Here is a 24,376-nt window from a genome sequence, read left to right as displayed (position 1 = left end):
CTTCCATGCGAGCTTCCTCATACTGAGCTTCCAAGCGAGCTTCCTAATACTGAGCTTCCACCACACCCCGTTGAGACGTAATGTGCGATTTTGCACTTGGCCATCATTCGGCATAGAGCATTTATTTATTTTCCAATTTTTGTTACAGGTAGAAACGAGGTCCAGAGGAGCAGGCACTGGCCAGGGTTAGGTAGGGTAAGTATGAGACACTAAGCAACATGCCCGGTCATGCACGGGGCTAGGTGAGGTAAGTATGAGACACTAAGCAACATGCCCGGTCATGCACGGGCCATACACCAACTGGCCGCCTTGTCCCCAAAGTGTCCAAAAATTTTTTAAAAAGCACAAAAGCACCATCCACTGGATGAATAAGGGCAATTTCGGGCCTTAGGTTGAGGATTTAGGTGTGGTGAGCATTTTATAAAATTAGTGTGAGCTTATTTGAGACGTTTCGGCACTCTATTGGGCCTTCCTCAAGGCGAGCTTCCTAACACTAAGCTTCCAAGCGAGCTTCCTGACACTGTGCTTCCATGCGAGCTTCCTCATACTGAGCTTCCACCACACCCCGTTGAGACGTAAATGTGCGATTTTGCACTTGGCCATCATTCGGCATAGAGCATTTATTTATTTTCCAATTTTTTGTTACAGGTAGGAACGAGGTCCAGAGGAGCAGGCACTGGCTAGGGTTAGGTGAGGTAAGTATGAGACACTAAGCAACATGCCCGGTCATGCACGGGGTTAGGTGAGGTAAGTATGAGACACTAAGCAACATGCCCGGTCATGCACGGGCCATAGACCAACTGGCCGCCTTGTCCCCAAAGTGTCCCAAAAAATTAAAAAAGCACAAAAGCACCATCCACTGGATGAATAAGGGCAATTTCGGGCCTTAGGTTGAGGATTTAGGTGTGGTGAGCATTTTATAAAATTAGTGTGAGCTTATTTGCGACGTTTCGGCACTCCATTGGGCCTTCCTCAGGCGAGCTTCCTAACACTAAGCTTCCAAGCGAGCTTCCTGACACTGTGCTTCCATGCGAGCTTCCTCATACTGAGCTTCCAAGCGAGCTTCCTAATACTGAGCTTCCACCACACCCCGTTGAGACGTAATGTGCGATTTTGCACTTGGCCATCATTCGGCATAGAGCATTTATTTATTTTCCAATTTTTTGTTACAGGTAGAAACGAGGTCCAGAGGAGCAGGCACTGGCTAGGGTTAGGTGAGGTAAGTATGAGACACTAAGCAACATGCCCGGTCATGCACGGGCCATACACCAACTGGCCGCCTTGTGGGTTAGGGTTAGGAATTTGTGAGAGCCAAAGCCAAATGTCAAAGACAAAGCTCGGTGTGCACTGGCCACAAACCAGCTGACCACCCCACACGCCTCCGATCCCAGAGACAGTCCGAGCCACCATCCCATAGGGGAATTAATCTCAAAACGTTCCCATGGCCGTCAAAATGCATGCACCACATCATAACCTCAGAAACCCTATAATTTAGAACCATTACCTTTACCGAGAATCCCACGAGCACAGGTTGAACAGGATTTGGTCACTGGAAGTAAACACTCACGGTAACCACAATATTTTTTTATATGTATAGTAATAATAATAATCCTCTCCCTAATGCCCCGTATATATTAGCCTATCTATCACCAATTTTTATCTATTCAAATATATACTCCTACCTCCATTAATATATGCCCCAAACCTGCCCTCATCCACATACCCTCCCATCTGTATTCATCCATATGTACCTAAGTATATATATATATATATATATTTTTTTTTAGAGAGATTTTTTTCTAAAAAGGAAAAAAGGAAACCACACTGCCGCAAGTTCAAGGAGTATAATATCCAAATTGTTTATATTAATATAGATATGAAGTATAATAAAATTTTCTAATAGCATAATAATCAATCAATCTCATTTCAGCAATGTGGCATAGATGTTTTCCTTAATGGATTAGTGCGATCCCATAAACTCACTGGAGCAAATCCCTGTGTCTCCCTTACCCTCATCTATCGTGTGTAACAGTCTCCATCTGGTGGACAAACGGCGGAATGGTCCTGGTTAAATAAAACCGATGATTAACTGAGACAGAAGTGGTTTGTATATAGGTAGGTATAAGTAATCCCAACCATATCTATATCATATGTTAGGTTAGGGAATACGAAATACGACAGCAACCGCCACGGCGCATTGCCTGTAGTTTGGTGTAGGAAGCTGAAGAAAAGGCACGGGCCGACGCATGTTTATTGAGTGTCGCAGGACCCCTAACTACCGCGGTGTTGCTTGCATAGATGTTTATCCCCGTTGACCAAACCCGGCCGTCCTTCCAGTGTTTGTAGTATAGTTCTTAAGCCCTCCCCTTTCCCTTTTTCCAGAGGCAACTCTCTGAGCCCCGGTCCGCCTCGCCGAGTCCTCCCTGATATCTGATAACTCCTACCATAACCTTGACTTTTAAACCTTATGATCCCAATGGTCCTTTAGTTATTTGCCGTCCGGTCCTGTCTCCTGGTGATCTTTTTTTGACCCGCATTCCTGCTTGCCTCAAGGTTACCTGACATTAGGTGTTTGACATTTAGGTTTTGGTACTCTAAGTTTCCTGACCTTAGGTTTAGAATTTTGATTCGGATAGTGGTTAGGGGCAAAAAATCCAAGATCTAGGGCCCTGAGGCCCCAGAAATGGCTGTGCACTGGCCCACCCTCTACTGACCACCCAAGGTCACCCGAGGCCAAGAGGAGAAAACGATGCCGCACACGGGTGTCCCCACAATTCCTGTAATATTTTATTTGTGTATGTAAATACTGACCAAATTGTGTTGTGTTATGTTATATTCCATTAATGTAGGGTTAGGGGCAAAAAATCCAAGATCTAGGGCCCTGAGGCCCCAGAAATGGTTGTGCACTGGCCCACTTCCTACTGAACACCTAAGGTCACCCAAGGCCAAGAAGAGAAAACGATGCCGTACCCAAATCTCCCCATGATTTGTGTGAGTATTTAGTTTATGTATGTAGGTGCTGACCAAATTGGGTTATGTTATTTAATCAATATGTGTGTGTATATAGTGTGTGTAGGCATCCCAACAACCTATATGTCTCCGTAACCGGTCAACCCTTTGCCTGTTAAATGGCGTGTTGACCAGGACTGGATTCCAGGAGGATGAGGTAAGTGTTTTAAAAGGTAAGTACGATCATTGTAATTTTTGTTTTAGGGTTAGGTTTAGTTAGGGGTGTACGTATAGGGTTCCTGATGTTAGGTGTAAGGATTGAGGTTAGGGTGAGGTCTAAGATGTAATACACGAGGGGGTCCTGATATTAGGTTTAGGAAGAGGATGAGGGTGTACCCTCAGGTGTAATCCACGAGGGGATAGTGACATTAGGTGTTAGGGATGAGGTGTGGGTGGCCATCAAATGTTATAACACACCCAGATGAGAGGAGCAGTGTGAAAGGAACTTAGGTTTAGGCCTCGTTCAGGCCTCTAGGGTACACCGTGTCCAGGCGCTTAATCCAGACGCTCTCGGCTCTAAGTCTCTCCCTTAGAGACCATGCTGGATTTGACTGGAGACCGGTTACCCTGAATGCAGGTAGACCGTGGGTAAGGAAATGTTGAACCAGATGTCTTCGCTTATCAATCTTGTGTACAATGTTGTGTGCGTGTTGATAAGCTCTGACTCTGAGTTCATTCTTCGTCTGCCCCACGTATTGTCTGCGACACCTAGTGCAGAAGGCCAGGTAAATACAGTTGGTAATTTCATGCGTCAGAGGTCGGGGAATCTTGAAGATCTTTTTGTTGTACCTGCTCATCACCCATTGTTTCTGTACAAAGTACTTGCAACGGCCTACTCGGCCCGACGGGGTTGCAGTACGAAGCTTGCTACAGACGAGCCTGTCCTGTAGATTGTCGTTGCGTTTATACGCAGCAATGGGCCTGTGGTGCTGCAGGAATTTTGTGGGTCCAAGGAACTTCAAGAAATTTTCTTTAATAGACGAGTTGAGTGAGACACATTGTTTTGAATAAAGGGCCGTGAGTGGGATGATTTTATGTCTGTTTTGTATTTCAACCCCAGGTGTATTCCTTGGCTTATCAAATGTTTTTAATATTTTCCTAAGGAACGATCTGCTGTACCCGCGGTTTCTGAGGGCCCGGAAGAGGATGTTCGTGGCCTCAAGAAAGGACGAAGACTGCGAGCAGATCCTTTTGAATCTGAGGAGTTGTGATTTGATGATACCCTTGAAGGTGTGTTTTGGGTGGAAACTGTTTTTGTGTAGCAACGAATGTGTGTCTGTGTCTTTAAAGTAGACTCTAAAGTCCAATCGTCCTGTCTCCAGGAACTCGGGCCCCTTGTATGATACCACATCTAAAAAGTTGACCTCTGACCTGTCCAAGCTGTATTTTACACTGATGGATGCCTGATGTGAATTCAGGTGTGCAATAAAAGCAAGAAAATCATCCTCAGTGTGGGTCCAGACACCCCAGATGTCATCCAAGAACCTGAAATAAGCAAACGGTTTCAGGGCACACGCTGAAAGAGCCGTTTGTTCCCAGTCTGCCATGAAAATGTTTGCATAAGAGGGCGCAAACTTCCTGCCCATGGCCGTACCCTTGACCTGTAGATAAAATTTGGAGTCGAATTCAAAGTCATTTTTGGTCAAATTTATTTCCAGCAGTTTTAACAGATGTTCGTCTGGTCTGTGAGAATCAGGGTATTTGAGCATGAATTTTTTCACTGCTTCAAGGCCGGTCGGGGTGTCAATATTAGTGTACAGACTGTCAATGTCAATCGTGAAAAGAAATGAATTTTGTGGAACTGTGAGTTTACAAATTTTTGAAATAAAATCGTACGTGTCTTTCAGGTAGCTTGGATGTCTGGTGGAGAGAGGATTGAGAAAGTGTTCTATATATTCTGCCGTGAAATATGTCTCGCTGTTGCAGTCGGAAACGATTGGTCTGCCCGGTGGGACCTCAAAAGGTACGCTCCACTTTTCTGGCTCCTTATGAATTTTTGGCAACAGGTAAAGTCTCCTGGGACGGGGTGGTCCTTCCCCCGTGAGGTAATCTTTTTGTTTAGAGCTTATGATTTTTCTAGAACACATATCTTCCAAAATATCCTCTATCTCCTTGATAGTGTCGGTGTAAATAGGCCTCTCGAGTGGACGGTAATGTTCCTCGACCGAAAGTTGCCTCAGTCCTTCCGCAATGTATTGCGCTCTGTCTAAAATAACCGTGGCATTACCTTTGTCAGCTGGTTTAATAACTATGCCGGTGTTATTGCCTAGCTCTCTGAGGGCTTTCTTTTCACCAGAGGTCAAATTGTGAGTAGCCCCCAAACCCCAATGTAATTTTTTGAACGCAAAATTGTCAGCTCTAATTGTTTTTTCGATTTCTTTAGGTAGGCTGGACAACGATGGTTCCCAACCGGAGGGGTGAGTAAACGGTATCTTAGGTTTGTTGTGCTTCTTGCCCTCTAAAAATGCCTCCAGTTTAAGTCTGCGGTGATATGCCTGCATGTCCGCTAACAATTCCTTCTTTTTGCAACTCGAAGGGGTGGGGATATAAGAAAGGCCTTTCTTAAGGACTGAGTTTTGGTCGTCTGTTAGCACGAGGGACTTTGATAAGTTGACGATGAGCTTATGTGTACCACGATTTGGGTTGACGGGAATTAGGAGTTTAAATGGGAGAGCCAATGTGTTTGGAGAGCCCTTGCCGTGGCAGGTTTCCAATGGATACCGTCCGTTTCAACCTGGAAATGTGTGGAAGCCAGCAGAGGGATGAAGGTCAGATTCTGTTTGATGAAGTCATTCATGCTTTCCAACATTTCCTGCTCTGGTGGCGGCAATGCTCTCGAGAAATTGATCAGCGGGACCAAAATATCTGTTGCTGGTAAAATGTCTTTCGCTTTTTTGTAGGCCTTCTGGATTTCTGTTATAGCCGTATCAATGTACCTCTGGCTCCGGTTGTTCAAACCGAATGAGAGTATTAATTTCTGTGGCACTATGGGCCATTTACCCCTTTCCAACAGGCCGATTGCGTGACAAAACTTCGCCCCAGGGTAGCTGTCCATCTGGAGATCAGGGTCATCAGATTCGGGGAACCTGGAGACGTTCGAGTCCCCAATGATGAGCCATCTTTTTCTACAGGTAAGGCTCCAATGCGTTTTGTCCGTGTTAGTGTGACGAAATGGCATGTTAGGAGCCTTGGAGGGTGGGCTGCTGATCATTTGGGGCTCAATATTAGTGTTGTACCCCAGTACCGGTATTATCGGAGATAGCGCAGGTAGTACGACCCCATGTTCACCACGCTCTAAGACCACTCCATTGCCCTGCTGTGGGACCGGGTCCTCAAGGAGGTCGTATTCCTGGAGGATCTCTGTAAGCGGGGACGGTGAGTCGTCCGAGAAAATACCGCTATGTCGGGAATCCTCCGAGGGAGCAATCGGGGTTGACATTTGTGGAATAGGGGCCCATCCAACATCCTGGTCTACCGCCGGAGGGTTAGGTGAGGTAGGGTTATCCTCAGGTGGGGCCTCTAAAACAGAGATTAACGGCTCTGGCGTTTCGGGGCGGCTCTGGGGTGGCGGAATCGCTAGAGAGGGTTCGGTTCGAGGTCCTAGGTGGCGGCTCTTTTGTAATTTCTTCCTTTGTTCGCAGGGTTGAGGCGCTCCAGCCTGTATGGGCTGAAGGGACTCAGGCAGGTCCTGGGGAGGAGCTTCCTCCTCAAAAGACCAATCTCCTCTGCATGGAGGAGTGGCCACTTTACCCTGTTCAATGAACATTGGAGAGGTTTGTATTTCCATGTCTCTACGATTTATTATTTGTTGTAAGGGAGCGGCGTTAGCAGGAGTATCGGACGGTAGAGGCTTCAGGGCCTGTATGGGTGTTTGACTGGAGGACGAAGCGGTGGCCCGACTAGAGGAGGCGCCAATGACGACAGCCGCATAAGTACGAGAGGTTTCTGTCCCTGTGGTTACTGTCGGGGTAACCCGTGTCGTCGTACTACTGCCAGTAACAGTTTTTTCTGCTGTAATTAGGGCCTTGGCTTGTTGAAAAGTTTCTTGGCTGATCCTACCGCTGTAATTCCGGTCAGCCCAATGTGAAGCCACCTCAAATGCCTCAGGCCAATCAGCTTGATTGGTCTGGTTACGTATGCTCTGTTTTGTGGTTTCGATCATCGAATCGTAGTGCTGTTCGAGAATCAATTGTGTGTTGTGTGACCAATCTTTGGCGTTACCCTGTAGTCGCTGTGCAACTCTCTCGTTTGCAAAAGCTGGCCTCACCGTCTCTATAAGGAGGTTAGTGAGCCTTTGGAACGTGATTGGCTGGTTGTCTTGCACTTTTGTGGTAACCTTATCCAAGTGGTGTACCTGTCGAATGAGCTCGTAAAACAATTTAATTGTTGTTTTGAGCTGAGGTGGTGCCGGTGTGAAATTAGGGTTTTGTCTTGCATTATTCCTGCTCTCCCCAACCGGTGTGACATTGGTGTTTTGTCTGACATTATGTCTGTATTCTCTTGCAGGTATGTTCCTCGTTCTGCTGTTTGAGGAGGGGCGATACTGTCGGCCCCTATTCCTGTTAGTGAGGTAAGTATCGTGTAGGGGAAAGTCCACGTCATCTCGGCTACCTCCATGAAAAGTAAAAGAAACCTTTCTGGGTCTCTGATTGGAGGGGGTGTATGTGCGGTGGTTTCTAACATATTGTCTGTTAGGTTGGGGATCAGGGTGTTGTGGCCGAGATAACTCAAGCCTATCCCTTGTCTCTGCAGCCCCATAGGCACCTTCACGCCAGACTTGTCTGCGCCGTACTGGATATCCCTGGTGAGGACGTGATTCCCTCATTCTTGCATTTTGACGTCTTTTACCCCTATTAGTGTGAACAGGAGGCCTGTATGGGCCTGCGACTGTTTCGTAATAGGCATCATCATGGGGAGATCTGTATGGATCCTCACGCCCATAATAATGTTCATCCTGTACAACAGGGATATGTAGGGAGGGCCCAGGCCTGGACACCTCCCTAAAAGTGGCACCGTAAAATTCCCTGTCCTGATACCCATTGTTATTTGTGTTGTATCTATTTCTTGCAGGGCGGGCCTGTGGAGCTGTGTTATTTGGTCTCCTGTATGGGAAACCACGCTCCCTAGCACGGGGACGTGCTGAAGTATTCTGAGGTGTATAATTAAAGCGTGTAAAATCAGGAGTCACGCTGTTGTGTCTGATTTTAAGGCGTGGTGTGGTCCTCTGTGTAGACCTCCCACGAAACTGTTCCATGTTGTATGAACCGTGTGTGTATTTTTTTGGGGGATTTTAAAGTGTTTTTTAGATTTTTTTGGTCGTTTTGGAACTTTTTATGTTTTTTTAGAAAGAGATATATATACACAAAAGAGTTTTAAACGTTCTGAACAGAACTAGAACAAAAGAAAATGAATTAAACCAAATAAAACTAAATAAACTTAAATAAAATGGCCAAACTGTTCAAGTCAATCGCGACGTTTCGGTAAACAATTATTACCTTCTTCAGGCTGACTTGAACTTAATCAAAACAATAGTGTGCTGAACAATCGTTCAACAACAATCAAAATAGCAATGTGAATACAATATTTGTTGAAATAGTGGAGGAGCGAAAATGGCTGCGACCAGTTGTCAACAGAGAATAGCATGAAATGAGAGCACGCTTGAATGCGCGTCCGCTATAAAGCCTAGCGTCTGAAAAAAGACCCGTTTTTCTAAATGGATTTTTAAAGCCTTTCGAGACGAAATAGCTTCAAAACTCGATCACGGGAGGTAAGTAAAGTTTCTTAGGGTCGAGTAAAGAATATTATTAAAAGATAAAACATGTTTTAGAGTAAGAAAGTGGTTAGAGCGATCTTGAGCGTGGTTGCGTCAGTGATGACGTCATCACGTCCTCACGTTAAAACCGGAAGAAGCGAACGAATCCTTAAAAGTGTTTATAAAGATAAGGAAAGTTTCTAAAAGTTGAAATATACGACTCAAACATTCCCTTAAGTGTCCTGTAAAGAATCGCATAGCTGAAATGAGCTTTAAAGTAGTACAAATAGATCGCTTTTTACCACGTGTAAATGGACCTCGGATGACGTCACAGCCACCGAAGATCGCGTTTGAACAATAAATTGGTAAAATAACGGTTATAAACACGAAGGAAAATTCCAATATAAAACTATATGGCGCAAAATGAGGTTAAATAATTTATTCAAGACAGCTTTCTTGAAAAAACGAACTATTTGTGGAGAAAATGTGTAAACAAACATGTAAACTATGCGCCAAACATTATGTGTATATGTATAAACGTATTCCTTCACACAAAATTGGGTGTCTTTAATCCCAGTGCTCCTCTAAAAATGTGGGGGAAATTCATCGCTTATACGAGTATGTTGGATGTTAACAGGAATATGTGTTTGTAATTTTTGTCGTAGGGGTCAGATTGGCACCACAAACGAAGACTAATCACGGCCATGGGCTATCCAAAGGCTCAGAGGCAGTGGCACGGGCTTTGTTAGGGGCAAAAAATCCAAGATCTAGGGCCCTGAGGCCCCAGAAATGGTTGTGCACTGGCCCACTTCCTACTGAACACCTAAGGTCACCCAAGGCCAAGAAGAGAAAACGATGCCGTACCCAAATCTCCCCATGATTTGTGTGAGTATTTAGTTTATGTATGTAGGTGCTGACCAAATTGGGTTATGTTATTTAACCAATATGTGTGTGTATATAGTGTGTGTAGGCATCCCAACAACCTATATGTCTCCGTAACCGGTCAACCCTTTGCCTGTTAAATGGCGTGTTGACCAGGACTGGATTCCAGGAGAATGAGGTAAGTGTTTTAAAAGGTAAGTACGATCATTGTAATTTTTGTTTTAGGGTTAGGTTTAGTTAGGGGTGTACGTATAGGGTTCCTGATGTTAGGTGTAAGGATTGAGGTTAGGGTGAGGTCTAAGATGTAATACACGAGGGGGTCCTGATATTAGGTTTAGGAAGAGGATGAGGGTGTACCCTCAGGTGTAATCCACGAGGGGATAGTGACATTAGGTGTTAGGGATGAGGTGTGGGTGGCCATCAAATGTTAGGGTTAGGGAATACGAAATACGACAGCAACCCCCACGGCGCATTGCCTGTAGTTTGGTGTAGGAAGCTGAAGAAAAGGCACGGGCCGACGCATGTTTTTTGAGTGTCGCAGGACCCCTAACTACCGCGGTGTTGCTTGCATAGATGTTTATCCCCGTTGACCAAACCCGGCCGTCCTTCAAGTGTTTGTAGTATAGTTCTTAAGCCCTCCCCTTTCCCTTTTTCCAGAGGCAACTCTCTGAGCCCCGGTCCGCCTCGCCGAGTCCTCCCTGATATCTGATAACTCCTACCCTAACCTTGACTTTTAAACCTTATGATCCCAATGGTCCTTTAGTTATTTGCCGTCCGGTCCTGTCTCCTGGTGATCTTTTTTTGACCCGCATTCCTGCTTGCCCCAAGGTTACCTGACATTAGGTGTTTGCCATTTAGGTTTTGGTACTCTAAGTTTCCTGACCTTAGGTTAAGAATTTTGATTCGGATAGGGAGATCTTTCTTTGACCCGCATCCCTGCTTGCCTCAAGGTTACCTGACATTAGGTGTGCGGGTTAGGGTTAGGGAATACGAAATACGACAGCAACCCCCACGGCGCATTGCCTGTAGTTTGGTGTAGGAAGCTGAAGAAAAGGCACGGGCCGACGCATGTTTTTTGAGTGTCGCAGGACCCCTAACTACCGCGGTGTTGCTTGCATAGATGTTTATCCCCGTTGACCAAACCCGGCCGTCCTTCAAGTGTTTGTAGTATAGTTCTTAAGCCCTCCCCTTTCCCTTTTTCCAGAGGCAACTCTCTGAGCCCCGGTCCGCCTCGCCGAGTCCTCCCTGATATCTGATAACTCCTACCATAACCTTGACTTTTAAACCTTATGATCCCAATGGTCCTTTAGTTATTTGCCGTCCGGTCCTGTCTCCTGGTGATCTTTTTTGACCCGCATTCCTGCTTGCCTCAAGGTTACCTGACATTAGGTGTTTGACATTTAGGTTTTGGTACTCTAAGTTTCCTGACCTTAGGTTTAGAATTTTGATTCGGATAGTGGTTAGGGGCAAAAAATCCAAGATCTAGGGTTAGGGTTAGGGTTAGGTTAGGGAATACGAAATACGACAGCAACCCCCACGGCGCATTGCCTGTAGTTTGGTGTAGGAAGCTGAAGAAAAGGCACGGGCCGACGCATGTTTTTTGAGTGTCGCAGGACCCCTAACTACCGAGGTGTTGCTTGCATAGATGTTTATCCCCGTTGACCAAACCCGGCCGTCCTTCAAGTGTTTGTAGTATAGTTCTTAAGCCCTCCCCTTTCCCTTTTTCCAGAGGCAACTCTCTGAGCCCCGGTCCGCCTCGCCGAGTCCTCCCTGATATCTGATAACTCCTACCATAACCTTGACTTTTAAACCTTATGATCCCAATGGTCCTTTAGTTATTTGCCGTCCGGTCCTGTCTCCTGGTGATCTTTTTTGACCCGCATTCCTGCTTGCCTCAAGGTTACCTGACATTAGGTGTTTGACATTTAGGTTTTGGTACTCTAAGTTTCCTGACCTTAGGTTTAGAATTTTGATTCGGATAGGGAGATCTTTCTTTGACCCGCATCCCTGCTTGCCTCAAGGTTACCTGACATTAGGTGTGTGACATTTAGGTTTTGGTACTCTAAGTTTCCTGACCTTAGGTTTAGAATTTTGATTCGGATAGGGAGATCTTTCTTTGACCCGCATCCCTGCTTGCCTCAAGGTTACCTGACATTAGGTGTGTGACATTTAGGTTTTGGTACTCTAAGTTTCCTGACCTTAGGTTCAGAATTTTGATTCGGATAGGGAGATCTTTCTTTGACCCGCATCCCTGCCTGCCTCAAGGTTACCTGACATTAGGTGTTTGACATTTAGGTTTTTGGTATTCCAAGTTTCCTGACCTTAGGTTTAGAATTTGATTCGGATAGGAAGATCCTTTTTCCGACCCGCATCCCTGCTTGCCTCAAGGTTACCTGACATTAGGTGTTTAACATTTAGGTTTTTGGTACTCTAAGTTTCCTGACCTTAGGTTTAGAATTTTGATTCGGATAGGGAGATCTTTCTTTGACCCGAATCCCTGCCTGCCTCAAGGTTACCTGACATTAGGTGTTTGACATTTAGATTTTTTGGTATTATAAGTTTCCTGACCTTAGGGTTAGGGTGAAAAGAACCTCACACCCCAGACTAATGTCCAGGGATGAGTTTTGCACTGTCCATCTCCAGTCTGCAAGAGACCCAGGCACTCAAATAAATCATATTTTTTTCAAAATTAGGGCATACATTTTTTGTTTCCATTAAGGTGTTAGGGTTTAGTAGTTAAGGGGTTAGACTGTTGAGATGTCCCAATTTAGGTGTTAGGATTAGGGTTAGATAGGGTTTTATTTTTAGGTTTAGGTGTGTAGGGTTAGGTTTAGTGGTTAGGTGTCAGGTTTTGGTGTTAGGTGTTAGGTTTAGGGTTAGGTGTTAGGTGTAGGGTTAGGATTATGTTTAGGGTTAGGATTAGGCTAAGGCCGCGGTTAAGGTTAGGGTTAGAGTTGGGTTTTAGGTTTGGTCATTCAGTCCTCTCGGGAAACGAGTTTCCAGTCGGTTGATCCACCTTGTCTCTATGATTAGTCTGTCTTTCAGTGTCCAGCTTGTGTTTGATTCTAGACCTGTGACTCTCAATGATGAAATACCATGTGTGATAAAATGTTTAACGATGTGTGTGTTTTTTTCTACCTGATTTTTAATATTAGACATGTGACGATACATTCTTTGTTGAATTGAGTTTTTCGTTTGTCCCACATATTGTTTTGCGCATTTGTGGCATGTTATTATATATATACAGTTTGAGGTCTGAGGAGTTAGGGGTCTTTGTAATTTAAAAATTTGTTTGGTAAAATGACTCGTGATCCATTTTTTTGGCTCAAAATATTTAGGTGCGTTGCTTTTTTTGATATTTATTGTATTCATTGGGGGCAATTTGGTTTTAACTAATAGATCCTTGAGATTTTTATTTCTTCTGAAGGCCGAGATTATTTTGTGTTCTCTTAGATAGGGTGTATGTGACAAAAATTTCTGAAAATTTGCTTTTGTCTCCAGATTGAGTTGGAGACTGTTGCCTGAAAATGTATTAATGAAGGGGATAATCTTATCTGTTTGTTTGGTGTTTTGTTTGTTTTGTTGGAATTGTTTGAGTGCTTTTCTCAGGAATGATCTTGAATATCCCCTGCCTCTTAGGGCTTTAAAGAGAGTTCTAGTGGCCTCAAAAAAGTGTTCTTTATTAGTGCAAATCCTGTGAAACCTCAGTAATTGTGATTTGACGATTCCTCCGAACGTATGTCGGGGATGATAACTGTTTTTGTGTAAAAGTGCGTGAGTGTCCGTCGGTTTGAAATAAACTTTAAAGTCCAACTGTCCCGTTTCTTGAAAGCGTGTTCCTTTGAAAGAAATGACATCCAGAAAATTGATCGAAGTGTCGTTGATCTCATGTTTTATTTTAATGGATCTTTGATGTGCGTTTAAATGGTGTGTGAATTCTAAAAATTGTTCCTTGGAGTATGTCCAAACTCCCCAGATGTCGTCGAGGTATCTGTAGTAATGGAGGGGCTTCAACGGAGCTGAAGCCAACGCAGATTCTTCCCATGCGGCCATAAATATATTGGCATATGAGGGTGCAAATTTCTTGCCCATAGCCGTGCCTTTTCGTTGTAAGTAGAATTTGGAGTTAAATTCAAAATCATTCCTAGTTAAATTAATTTTAAGAAGTCTCATTAGTTGTTTTGTAGGTCTCCTGGTATTTGGGTATTTTTCGAAACAGTTTTGTACTGCCCGTAATCCTGTTTTGGTTTCGATGTTCGTGTACAAACTATCTACATCCATCGTGAATAGGAACGCTTGTGGGGGGATTTTTATTTTGCCCACTTTATTGATGAAATCATACGTGTCCTTCAGATAGCTGGAGTGTTTTTGTGAGATCGGGTTGAGAAAATGTTCAATGTATTCCGCGGTGTAGTAGGATTCGCTATCACAGTCAGACACTATCGGTCTGCCGGGTGGGATTTCTTTCGGTATACTCCAGTGTTCGGGGTCCTTGTGTATCTTAGGAAGTAAATAGAATTGTCTCAGCCTCGGGGTGCAGCTACCTAATAAATATTCTCTCTGTTTATAATTGATATATTTATGAATGTACAAGTCTTGTATAATGTCCTTAATTTCTTCCTTGGTTTCCAAATATATGGGTCTGGGTAATTTCATGTAGTGGTCTTTATTATTTAGTTGTCTCTCAGCTTCCCAAATATATTGTTGTCGGTCTAAAATAACAATTGCATTCCCTTTGTCAGCGGGTTTGATGACAATATTTTTGTTGTTCTGTAGTTGGTGTAGGGCTCTACTCTCCTCTGAGGTTAAATTGGGTGCCACTTTTTGTCCCCAATTTAATTTCCTCAGGGCGTAATTGTCTGCTGTGATTATGTGTCTGATTTGAACCGGTAGGCGGCAAAGGGAAGGTGTCCAATCCGAGTTGCGCGTGAATGGAATTTTTTTCGATTCCTTGCGTTTTCCTTCAAAAAAAACTTTTAGTTTTAACCTGCGATGATACGTCTGTAGATCAAATTTTAATTCTTTCTTTCGGTCCCGGGCCAGTCTTGAACTAGGAATGAAAGTCAAGCCCTTTTGTAAAAGTGTACTTTGTGTTGGTGTGAGTGTGACATTTTTTGAGAGGTTAATAATCATGTTGAGATCTGGTTCGTGTATGCGCGTGTGGCAAGTTATAAGTTTAAATGTTGTTGCCAGTGTTGTAAAATGGCCTTGGCTGTGTCCGGCTTCCAATGTATGCCGTCCGATTCCAACTTAAATTGTTCTTTCGGTAAGGCCGGGATGTATGTCAGTTTCCTTTTAATGTATGCGTTCAATTCCTCCAGGATGATTATGTGGTCCATCGGTAAACGACGTGAGAAGTTGATTATTGGAACGAAAATCTCTGTGTTTGGAAATTTGATTCTCGCTTGTCTGTGAGCTCTCTGTATTTGTTTGATTGCCGTCTGTTTGAGACGTTGTTGTCTATTGTTAATGCCAAACGACAAAACCAATTTCTCCACGTCTGTGGTAATGGTGGCTTTTTTTAGAAGGTCTGTTGCATGAAAGAAGCTGGCGCCTGGATAGCTATCCATCTGTAAATCCGAAGCTTCGACCATTGGGAATCTAGCCACGTTAGAGTCCCCAAGGATAACATATTTCTTCCTGATCGTCAGGCTCCAGTCAGATAACTTTTTGTTTGTTGATATGTGTCTGACGGGTCTCGTGAGTTGTGTTTTGTTGGCTGATGTGACAGGAGATTTGTCCTGCATCTGTTCTGGGGTCCTGTTGCCCGATGTGCTAGGAGTTTTGCCCTGCACATGTGTGTGTGATAATGCCATTACCGGTATTACGGATGGGACCTGTGTGTCGTGTGAAAGTTGTGTCTTCCGTGGTATGTTTGTGTTTGTGTTGGTGTCGAACAGAATCAATTCTCCCGTTGTTGCCTCGGGTGGGCTGCCTGGGTCTCCAATTGAGTCAGAGTAGGTTGAAAGTTCAATTTCAATTGATGACCTTGGTGTTGTATTGTCTGGTGTATGAATTTGTGCTGTATGTATGTGCGTGATTTGAGAGGATTGTTGTTTGTTTCGATCCACAGGTTTCATTTGTTGTGTCTCAACATCACGTGTGGAGGGAGAAGGGCATTGGTCAATGTCATTAAGTGGAGTACTCGCCACGCAAGGTGCCAGAAGTCTCCTGGGTTTTTGAGATCTTTGTATTTTTGGGGCCAGATCTTTTTTAGGTGTTAATGGTTTTGTAATCGACGAGGACAATGGTGGAAAGTCATCAAATGACCAGTCTTTTGCCAACGTCTGAGAGGTTTGCTTTTCCGAAAGTTGCGTTTTTGTTTTTATTGCAAAAGGGACCGCCGATGTTTGGGTTTCGGTCGTGACCATTTGAGGTCCTTGTCGTACCTCCCCACGTAGGGTAGATGTTTCGCCGTTTTTCTGAGCGGTGTCAGTCGTAAAGTCTGCTGTGATGAGCGCTTCTGTCTGTTCAAAAGTTTCTGATCTGAACTTCTGTCCAAAATTGCGTATCGCCCACCTTTTTGCGATTTTGAAGGGTGCTTTCCAGTCACCATGAGTCACAGCATTTTTCAGCTCTTGCATTGATTCCTCAATTAATGTCTCATAGTGTTGTTCCAAAATCAACTGTGTAGTATAGGTCCAATTCTTTGCGTTACCCTCCAATAGTAGTTGTGTTTTGTCAGTTGATGCCACTGGTTTGACAGTGTCAATTAGATAATCTGTCATTCTTCTGAATGTGATTGGTTGGTTGTTCTTAACCTTTGTTGTCACGTTTTGTAAGTGATGTACTAGACGCAGGATTTTGTACAAAATTTTCGTTGTTGTCCTGAAGCCAGGCGAAGCTTGGATGTAATCATGTTCTTTATTTTTTCCAGATTTATCGTGATGTCGTTCGGCTCCCGTTTGATCGGTGAAGTATCTGTCCTTTCGAAAGGATCCCCGTGTGTGATCCGGGTGTGTACGTCTGCCATCAACTTTATATCTAGAAGAGTTTCCCCTGTCGTACTCCTCGAAATATTCTGAGCGTTCCTTCCTACGATCTCCATGGAAACTATTATCTCTGCGATAAAAGTTCTGTGTGTAATTCTCTCTGTGAGGTCTAAGCCTCTGTCTTTCTACATCACATATGTTCTTTGAATGCTTCCACATGTTATTTTTCTGGTGATCCGTTTTATAAATGTATCTCACCGAAACTATAGTCTCAAGGTGTTAAACAATTATTTTAAAGGTTTCCAGGTGTTGTTATTCTGGTGTTAGGTATAAAGGTCTCCAGGTGTTGTTATTCTGGTGTTCGTTAGACTTGTTGTCACACCGAAACAGATTGTCTCAAGGCGTTTCAACGATGTGAATGTTTTTCTGAAATCTATATCCGTTCGTTTTAGGATTGAGATATAAGATAGAATTTTAAAGGACTGAAATCGATCGATGTTATTTAAAATTTCAAGCCCAGTCGCGACGTTTCGATACAAACTGTATCTTCTTCAGGCTGGCTTGAAATAGAGCTGTGATAAATGTAAGTGCTTGCACAGAGAAAGTACTCGTGTGCTGTTCCGGTTGAAGTGAAGCAGAGCTGTGTGTGCAGCTGCTATTTATACATGAGTGAGTGAGTAGACCCCTCCCACTCTGAGAGTGATTCTTTTTTGGATTTTCCTTGGATTTTATTTTTAAAGAAATGTTTTGTTCACAATCATGTTTCTCTTGTTTCTGGTTTTAATTTGTGTTTGTTATGAATTTGTAAAATAAATGTATTTATTCACAATCATGTTTTTCTTCTTTCTAGTTTTTTAACTTGTATTATTTATGAATTTGCCAAATAAATGTATTATTCACAATCATGTTTTTCTTATTTCTGGTTTTATCTTGTGTTTTTTATAAATTTGCAAAAATAAAAGCATTTATTCACAATCATGTTTTTCTTATTTCTGGTTTTAACTTGTGTTTTTTATGAATTTGCTAAATAAATGCATCTATTCCCAATCATGTTTTTCTTATTTCTGGTTTTAACTTGTGTTTTTTATGAATTTGCAGTATGTTACAATCATGTTTTTCTTATTTCTGGTTTTAACTTGTGTTTTTTATGAATTTGAAAAATAAATGTATTTATTCACAATCATGTTTTTCTTATTTCTGGTTTTATCTTGTGTTTTTTATGAATTTGCCAAATGTATTTATTCACAATCATGTTTTTCATGTTTCTGAAAATAAATTTTGTCATCTCCGCTCTGTCTGTGTGACTTATAAATGTTTCTGTGTGTAAACAATGCAAATTAATGAATGCCTAAGGTATCATCGCAGGTGGAGAGGCACTGGCTGAGTTTGGGTGAAAAGAACCTCACACCCCAGACTAATGTCCAGGGATGAGTTTTGCACTGTCCATCTCCAGTCTGCAAGAGACCCAGGCACTCAAATAAATCATATTTTTTTCAAAATTAGGGCATACATTTTTTGTTTCCATTAAGGTGTTAGGGTTTAGTAGTTAAGGGGTTAGACTGTTGAGATGTCCCAATTTAGGTGTTAGGATTAGGGTTAGATAGGGTTTTATTTTTAGGTTTAGGTGTGTAGGGTTAGGTTTAGTGGTTAGGTGTCAGGTTTTGGTGTTAGGTGTTAGGTTTAGGGTTAGGTGTTAGGTGTAGGGTTAGGATTATGTTTAGGGTTAGGATTAGGCTAAGGCCGCGGTTAAGGTTAGGGTTAGAGTTGGGTTTTAGGTTTGGTCATTCAGTCCTCTCGGGAAACGAGTTTCCAGTCGGTTGATCCACCTTGTCTCTATGATTAGTCTGTCTTTCAGTGTCCAGCTTGTGTTTGATTCTAGACCTGTGACTCTCAATGATGAAATACCATGTGTGATAAAATGTTTAACGATGTGTGTGTTTTTTTCTACCTGATTTTTAATATTAGACATGTGACGATACATTCTTTGTTGAATTGAGTTTTTCGTTTGTCCCACATATTGTTTTGCGCATTTGTGGCATGTTATTATATATATACAGTTTGAGGTCTGAGGAGTTAGGGGTCTTTGTAATTTAAAAATTTGTTTGGTAAAATGACTCGTGATCCATTTTTTTGGCTCAAAATATTTAGGTGCGTTGCTTTTTTTGATATTTATTGTATTCATTGGGGGCAATTTGGTTTTAACTAATAGATCCTTGAGATTTTTATTTCTTCTGAAGGCCGAGATTATTTTGTGTTCTCTTAGATAGGGTGTATGTGACAAAAATTTCTGAAAATTTGCTTTTGTCTCCAGATTGAGTTGGAGACTGTTGCCTGAAAATGTATTAATGAAGGGGATAATCTTATCTGTTTGTTTGGTGTTTTGTTTGTTTTGTTGGAATTGTTTGAGTGCTTTTCTCAGGAATGATCTTGAATATCCCCTGCCTCTTAGGGCTTTAAAGAGAGTTCTAGTGGCCTCAAAAAAGTGTTCTTTATTAGTGCAAATCCTGTGAAACCTCAGTAATTGTGATTTGACGATTCCTCCGAACGTATGTCGGGGATGATAACTGTTTTTGTGTAAAAGTGCGTGAGTGTCCGTCGGTTTGAAATAAACTTTAAAGTCCAACTGTCCCGTTTCTTGAAAGCGTGTTCCTTTGAAAGAAATGACATCCAGAAAATTGATCGAAGTGTCGTTGATCTCATGTTTTATTTTAATGGATCTTTGATGTGCGTTTAAATGGTGTGTGAATTCTAAAAATTGTTCCTTGGAGTATGTCCAAACTCCCCAGATGTCGTCGAGGTATCTGTAGTAATGGAGGGGCTTCAACGGAGCTGAAGCCAACGCAGATTCTTCCCATGCGGCCATAAATATATTGGCATATGAGGGTGCAAATTTCTTGCCCATAGCCGTGCCTTTTCGTTGTAAGTAGAATTTGGAGTTAAATTCAAAATCATTCCTAGTTAAATTAATTTTAAGAAGTCTCATTAGTTGTTTTGTAGGTCTCCTGGTATTTGGGTATTTTTCGAAACAGTTTTGTACTGCCCGTAATCCTGTTTTGGTTTCGATGTTCGTGTACAAACTATCTACATCCATCGTGAATAGGAACGCTTGTGGGGGGATTTTTATTTTGCCCACTTTATTGATGAAATCATACGTGTCCTTCAGATAGCTGGAGTGTTTTTGTGAGATCGGGTTGAGAAAATGTTCAATGTATTCCGCGGTGTAGTAGGATTCGCTATCACAGTCAGACACTATCGGTCTGCCGGGTGGGATTTCTTTCGGTATACTCCAGTGTTCGGGGTCCTTGTGTATCTTAGGAAGTAAATAGAATTGTCTCAGCCTCGGGGTGCAGCTACCTAATAAATATTCTCTCTGTTTATAATTGATATATTTATGAATGTACAAGTCTTGTATAATGTCCTTAATTTCTTCCTTGGTTTCCAAATATATGGGTCTGGGTAATTTCATGTAGTGGTCTTTATTATTTAGTTGTCTCTCAGCTTCCCAAATATATTGTTGTCGGTCTAAAATAACAATTGCATTCCCTTTGTCAGCGGGTTTGATGACAATATTTTTGTTGTTCTGTAGTTGGTGTAGGGCTCTACTCTCCTCTGAGGTTAAATTGGGTGCCACTTTTTGTCCCCAATTTAATTTCCTCAGGGCGTAATTGTCTGCTGTGATTATGTGTCTGATTTGAACCGGTAGGCGGCAAAGGGAAGGTGTCCAATCCGAGTTGCGCGTGAATGGAATTTTTTTCGATTCCTTGCGTTTTCCTTCAAAAAAAACTTTTAGTTTTAACCTGCGATGATACGTCTGTAGATCAAATTTTAATTCTTTCTTTCGGTCCCGGGCCAGTCTTGAACTAGGAATGAAAGTCAAGCCCTTTTGTAAAAGTGTACTTTGTGTTGGTGTGAGTGTGACATTTTTTGAGAGGTTAATAATCATGTTGAGATCTGGTTCGTGTATGCGCGTGTGGCAAGTTATAAGTTTAAATGTTGTTGCCAGTGTTGTAAAATGGCCTTGGCTGTGTCCGGCTTCCAATGTATGCCGTCCGATTCCAACTTAAATTGTTCTTTCGGTAAGGCCGGGATGTATGTCAGTTTCCTTTTAATGTATGCGTTCAATTCCTCCAGGATGATTATGTGGTCCATCGGTAAACGACGTGAGAAGTTGATTATTGGAACGAAAATCTCTGTGTTTGGAAATTTGATTCTCGCTTGTCTGTGAGCTCTCTGTATTTGTTTGATTGCCGTCTGTTTGAGACGTTGTTGTCTATTGTTAATGCCAAACGACAAAACCAATTTCTCCACGTCTGTGGTAATGGTGGCTTTTTTTAGAAGGTCTGTTGCATGAAAGAAGCTGGCGCCTGGATAGCTATCCATCTGTAAATCCGAAGCTTCGACCATTGGGAATCTAGCCACGTTAGAGTCCCCAAGGATAACATATTTCTTCCTGATCGTCAGGCTCCAGTCAGATAACTTTTTGTTTGTTGATATGTGTCTGACGGGTCTCGTGAGTTGTGTTTTGTTGGCTGATGTGACAGGAGATTTGTCCTGCATCTGTTCTGGGGTCCTGTTGCCCGATGTGCTAGGAGTTTTGCCCTGCACATGTGTGTGTGATAATGCCATTACCGGTATTACGGATGGGACCTGTGTGTCGTGTGAAAGTTGTGTCTTCCGTGGTATGTTTGTGTTTGTGTTGGTGTCGAACAGAATCAATTCTCCCGTTGTTGCCTCGGGTGGGCTGCCTGGGTCTCCAATTGAGTCAGAGTAGGTTGAAAGTTCAATTTCAATTGATGACCTTGGTGTTGTATTGTCTGGTGTATGAATTTGTGCTGTATGTATGTGCGTGATTTGAGAGGATTGTTGTTTGTTTCGATCCACAGGTTTCATTTGTTGTGTCTCAACATCACGTGTGGAGGGAGAAGGGCATTGGTCAATGTCATTAAGTGGAGTACTCGCCACGCAAGGTGCCAGAAGTCTCCTGGGTTTTTGAGATCTTTGTATTTTTGGGGCCAGATCTTTTTTAGGTGTTAATGGTTTTGTAATCGACGAGGACAATGGTGGAAAGTCATCAAATGACCAGTCTTTTGCCAACGTCTGAGAGGTTTGCTTTTCCGAAAGTTGCGTTTTTGTTTTTATTGCAAAAGGGACCGCCGATGTTTGGGTTTCGGTCGTGACCATTTGAGGTCCTTGTCGTACCTCCCCACGTAGGGTAGATGTTTCGCCGTTTTTCTGAGCGGTGTCAGTCGTAAAGTCTGCTGTGATGAGCGCTTCTGTCTGTTCAAAAGTTTCTGATCTGAACTTCTGTCCAAAATTGCGTATCGCCCACCTTTTTGCGATTTTGAAGGGTGCTTTCCAGTCACCATGAGTCACAGCATTTTTCAGCTCTTGCATTGATTCCTCAATTAATGTCTCATAGTGTTGTTCCAAAATCAACTGTGTAGTATAGGTCCAATTCTTTGCGTTACCCTCCAATAGTAGTTGTGTTTTGTCAGTTGATGCCACTGGTTTGACAGTGTCAATTAGATAATCTGTCATTCTTCTGAATGTGATTGGTTGGTTGTTCTTAACCTTTGTTGTCACGTTTTGTAAGTGATGTACTAGACGCAGGATTTTGTACAAAATTTTCGTTGTTGTCCTGAAGCCAGGCGAAGCTTGGATGTAATCATGTTCTTTATTTTTTCCAGATTTATCGTGATGTCGTTCGGCTCCCGTTTGATCGGTGAAGTATCTGTCCTTTCGAAAGGATCCCCGTGTGTGATCCGGGTGTGTACGTCTGCCATCAACTTTATATCTAGAAGAGTTTCCCCTGTCGTACTCCTCGAAATATTCTGAGCGTTCCTTCCTACGATCTCCATGGAAACTATTATCTCTGCGATAAAAGTTCTGTGTGTAATTCTCTCTGTGAGGTCTAAGCCTCTGTCTTTCTACATCACATATGTTCTTTGAATGCTTCCACATGTTATTTTTCTGGTGATCCGTTTTATAAATGTATCTCACCGAAACTATAGTCTCAAGGTGTTAAACAATTATTTTAAAGGTTTCCAGGTGTTGTTATTCTGGTGTTAGGTATAAAGGTCTCCAGGTGTTGTTATTCTGGTGTTCGTTAGACTTGTTGTCACACCGAAACAGATTGTCTCAAGGCGTTTCAACGATGTGAATGTTTTTCTGAAATCTATATCCGTTCGTTTTAGGATTGAGATATAAGATAGAATTTTAAAGGACTGAAATCGATCGATGTTATTTAAAATTTCAAGCCCAGTCGCGACGTTTCGATACAAACTGTATCTTCTTCAGGCTGGCTTGAAATAGAGCTGTGATAAATGTAAGTGCTTGCACAGAGAAAGTACTCGTGTGCTGTTCCGGTTGAAGTGAAGCAGAGCTGTGTGTGCAGCTGCTATTTATACATGAGTGAGTGAGTAGACCCCTCCCACTCTGAGAGTGATTCTTTTTTGGATTTTCCTTGGATTTTATTTTTAAAGAAATGTTTTGTTCACAATCATGTTTCTCTTGTTTCTGGTTTTAATTTGTGTTTGTTATGAATTTGTAAAATAAATGTATTTATTCACAATCATGTTTTTCTTCTTTCTAGTTTTTTAACTTGTATTATTTATGAATTTGCCAAATAAATGTATTATTCACAATCATGTTTTTCTTATTTCTGGTTTTATCTTGTGTTTTTTATAAATTTGCAAAAATAAAAGCATTTATTCACAATCATGTTTTTCTTATTTCTGGTTTTAACTTGTGTTTTTTATGAATTTGCTAAATAAATGCATCTATTCCCAATCATGTTTTTCTTATTTCTGGTTTTAACTTGTGTTTTTTATGAATTTGCAGTATGTTACAATCATGTTTTTCTTATTTCTGGTTTTAACTTGTGTTTTTTATGAATTTGAAAAATAAATGTATTTATTCACAATCATGTTTTTCTTATTTCTGGTTTTATCTTGTGTTTTTTATGAATTTGCCAAATGTATTTATTCACAATCATGTTTTTCATGTTTCTGAAAATAAATTTTGTCATCTCCGCTCTGTCTGTGTGACTTATAAATGTTTCTGTGTGTAAACAATGCAAATTAATGAATGCCTAAGGTATCATCGCAGGTGGAGAGGCACTGGCTGAGTTTGGGTGAAAAGAACCTCACACCCCAGACTAATGTCCAGGGATGAGTTTTGCACTGTCCATCTCCAGTCTGCAAGAGACCCAGGCACTCAAATAAATCATATTTTTTTCAAAATTAGGGCATACATTTTTTGTTTCCATTAAGGTGTTAGGGTTTAGTAGTTAAGGGGTTAGACTGTTGAGATGTCCCAATTTAGGTGTTAGGATTAGGGTTAGATAGGGTTTTATTTTTAGGTTTAGGTGTGTAGGGTTAGGTTTAGTGGTTAGGTGTCAGGTTTTGGTGTTAGGTGTTAGGTTTAGGGTTAGGTGTTAGGTGTAGGGTTAGGATTATGTTTAGGGTTAGGATTAGGCTAAGGCCGCGGTTAAGGTTAGGTTGTAGGGCAAAAAACGAAGGTTGCACCCCTGGTGAAGTGCACCCCCCCACTTATCTTTCGAAGGGATGTTAGTAGAGACTTGAAATTGCGTATATATAGTAATTTGCGGACGCCCTTTCTAACGCACTCACTTTTAGCTCGATAGCGCCACCACCGGCCGAGATAAGGAAGTGCACCCCCCTTAATTAAAGTCTAAAAGGAAAACGAGGCACTTATTTATATAGTTTCGAGGTCGCCGAGCACGATGGTGAAGGTTTGGAGTCGATCCGAGCTTCCGTTCGGAAGTGCACCCCAGGGTGAA

At 42.2% G+C, this 24,376-nt stretch overlaps 1 protein-coding gene across 1 annotated transcript in view; it reads left to right on the top strand.

Moving 5' to 3' along the window:
• Positions 1 to 7,517: 7,517 nt before the first annotated feature.
• The window catches only part of LOC306905095 (mediator of RNA polymerase II transcription subunit 23-like), a gene marked incomplete at its 5' end in the record, with an annotated part of 45,363 nt that continues 28,504 nt past the window's right edge, over positions 7,518 to 24,376 (top strand). The window contains one exon of the mRNA XM_079475480.1: positions 7,518 to 7,579. Coding sequence (XP_079331606.1) covers positions 7,518 to 7,579 — 62 coding nt within the window. The remainder of the gene's footprint in view (positions 7,580 to 24,376) is intronic.

This window comes from Barbatula barbatula (genome assembly GCF_947034865.1).
Source record: "Barbatula barbatula genome assembly, chromosome: 15".
NCBI classification, from domain to species: Eukaryota; Metazoa; Chordata; class Actinopteri; order Cypriniformes; family Nemacheilidae; genus Barbatula; species Barbatula barbatula.
The sequence above is the reverse complement of the archived record's forward strand: the minus strand, read 5'-3'. Positions and strand labels throughout refer to the sequence as shown.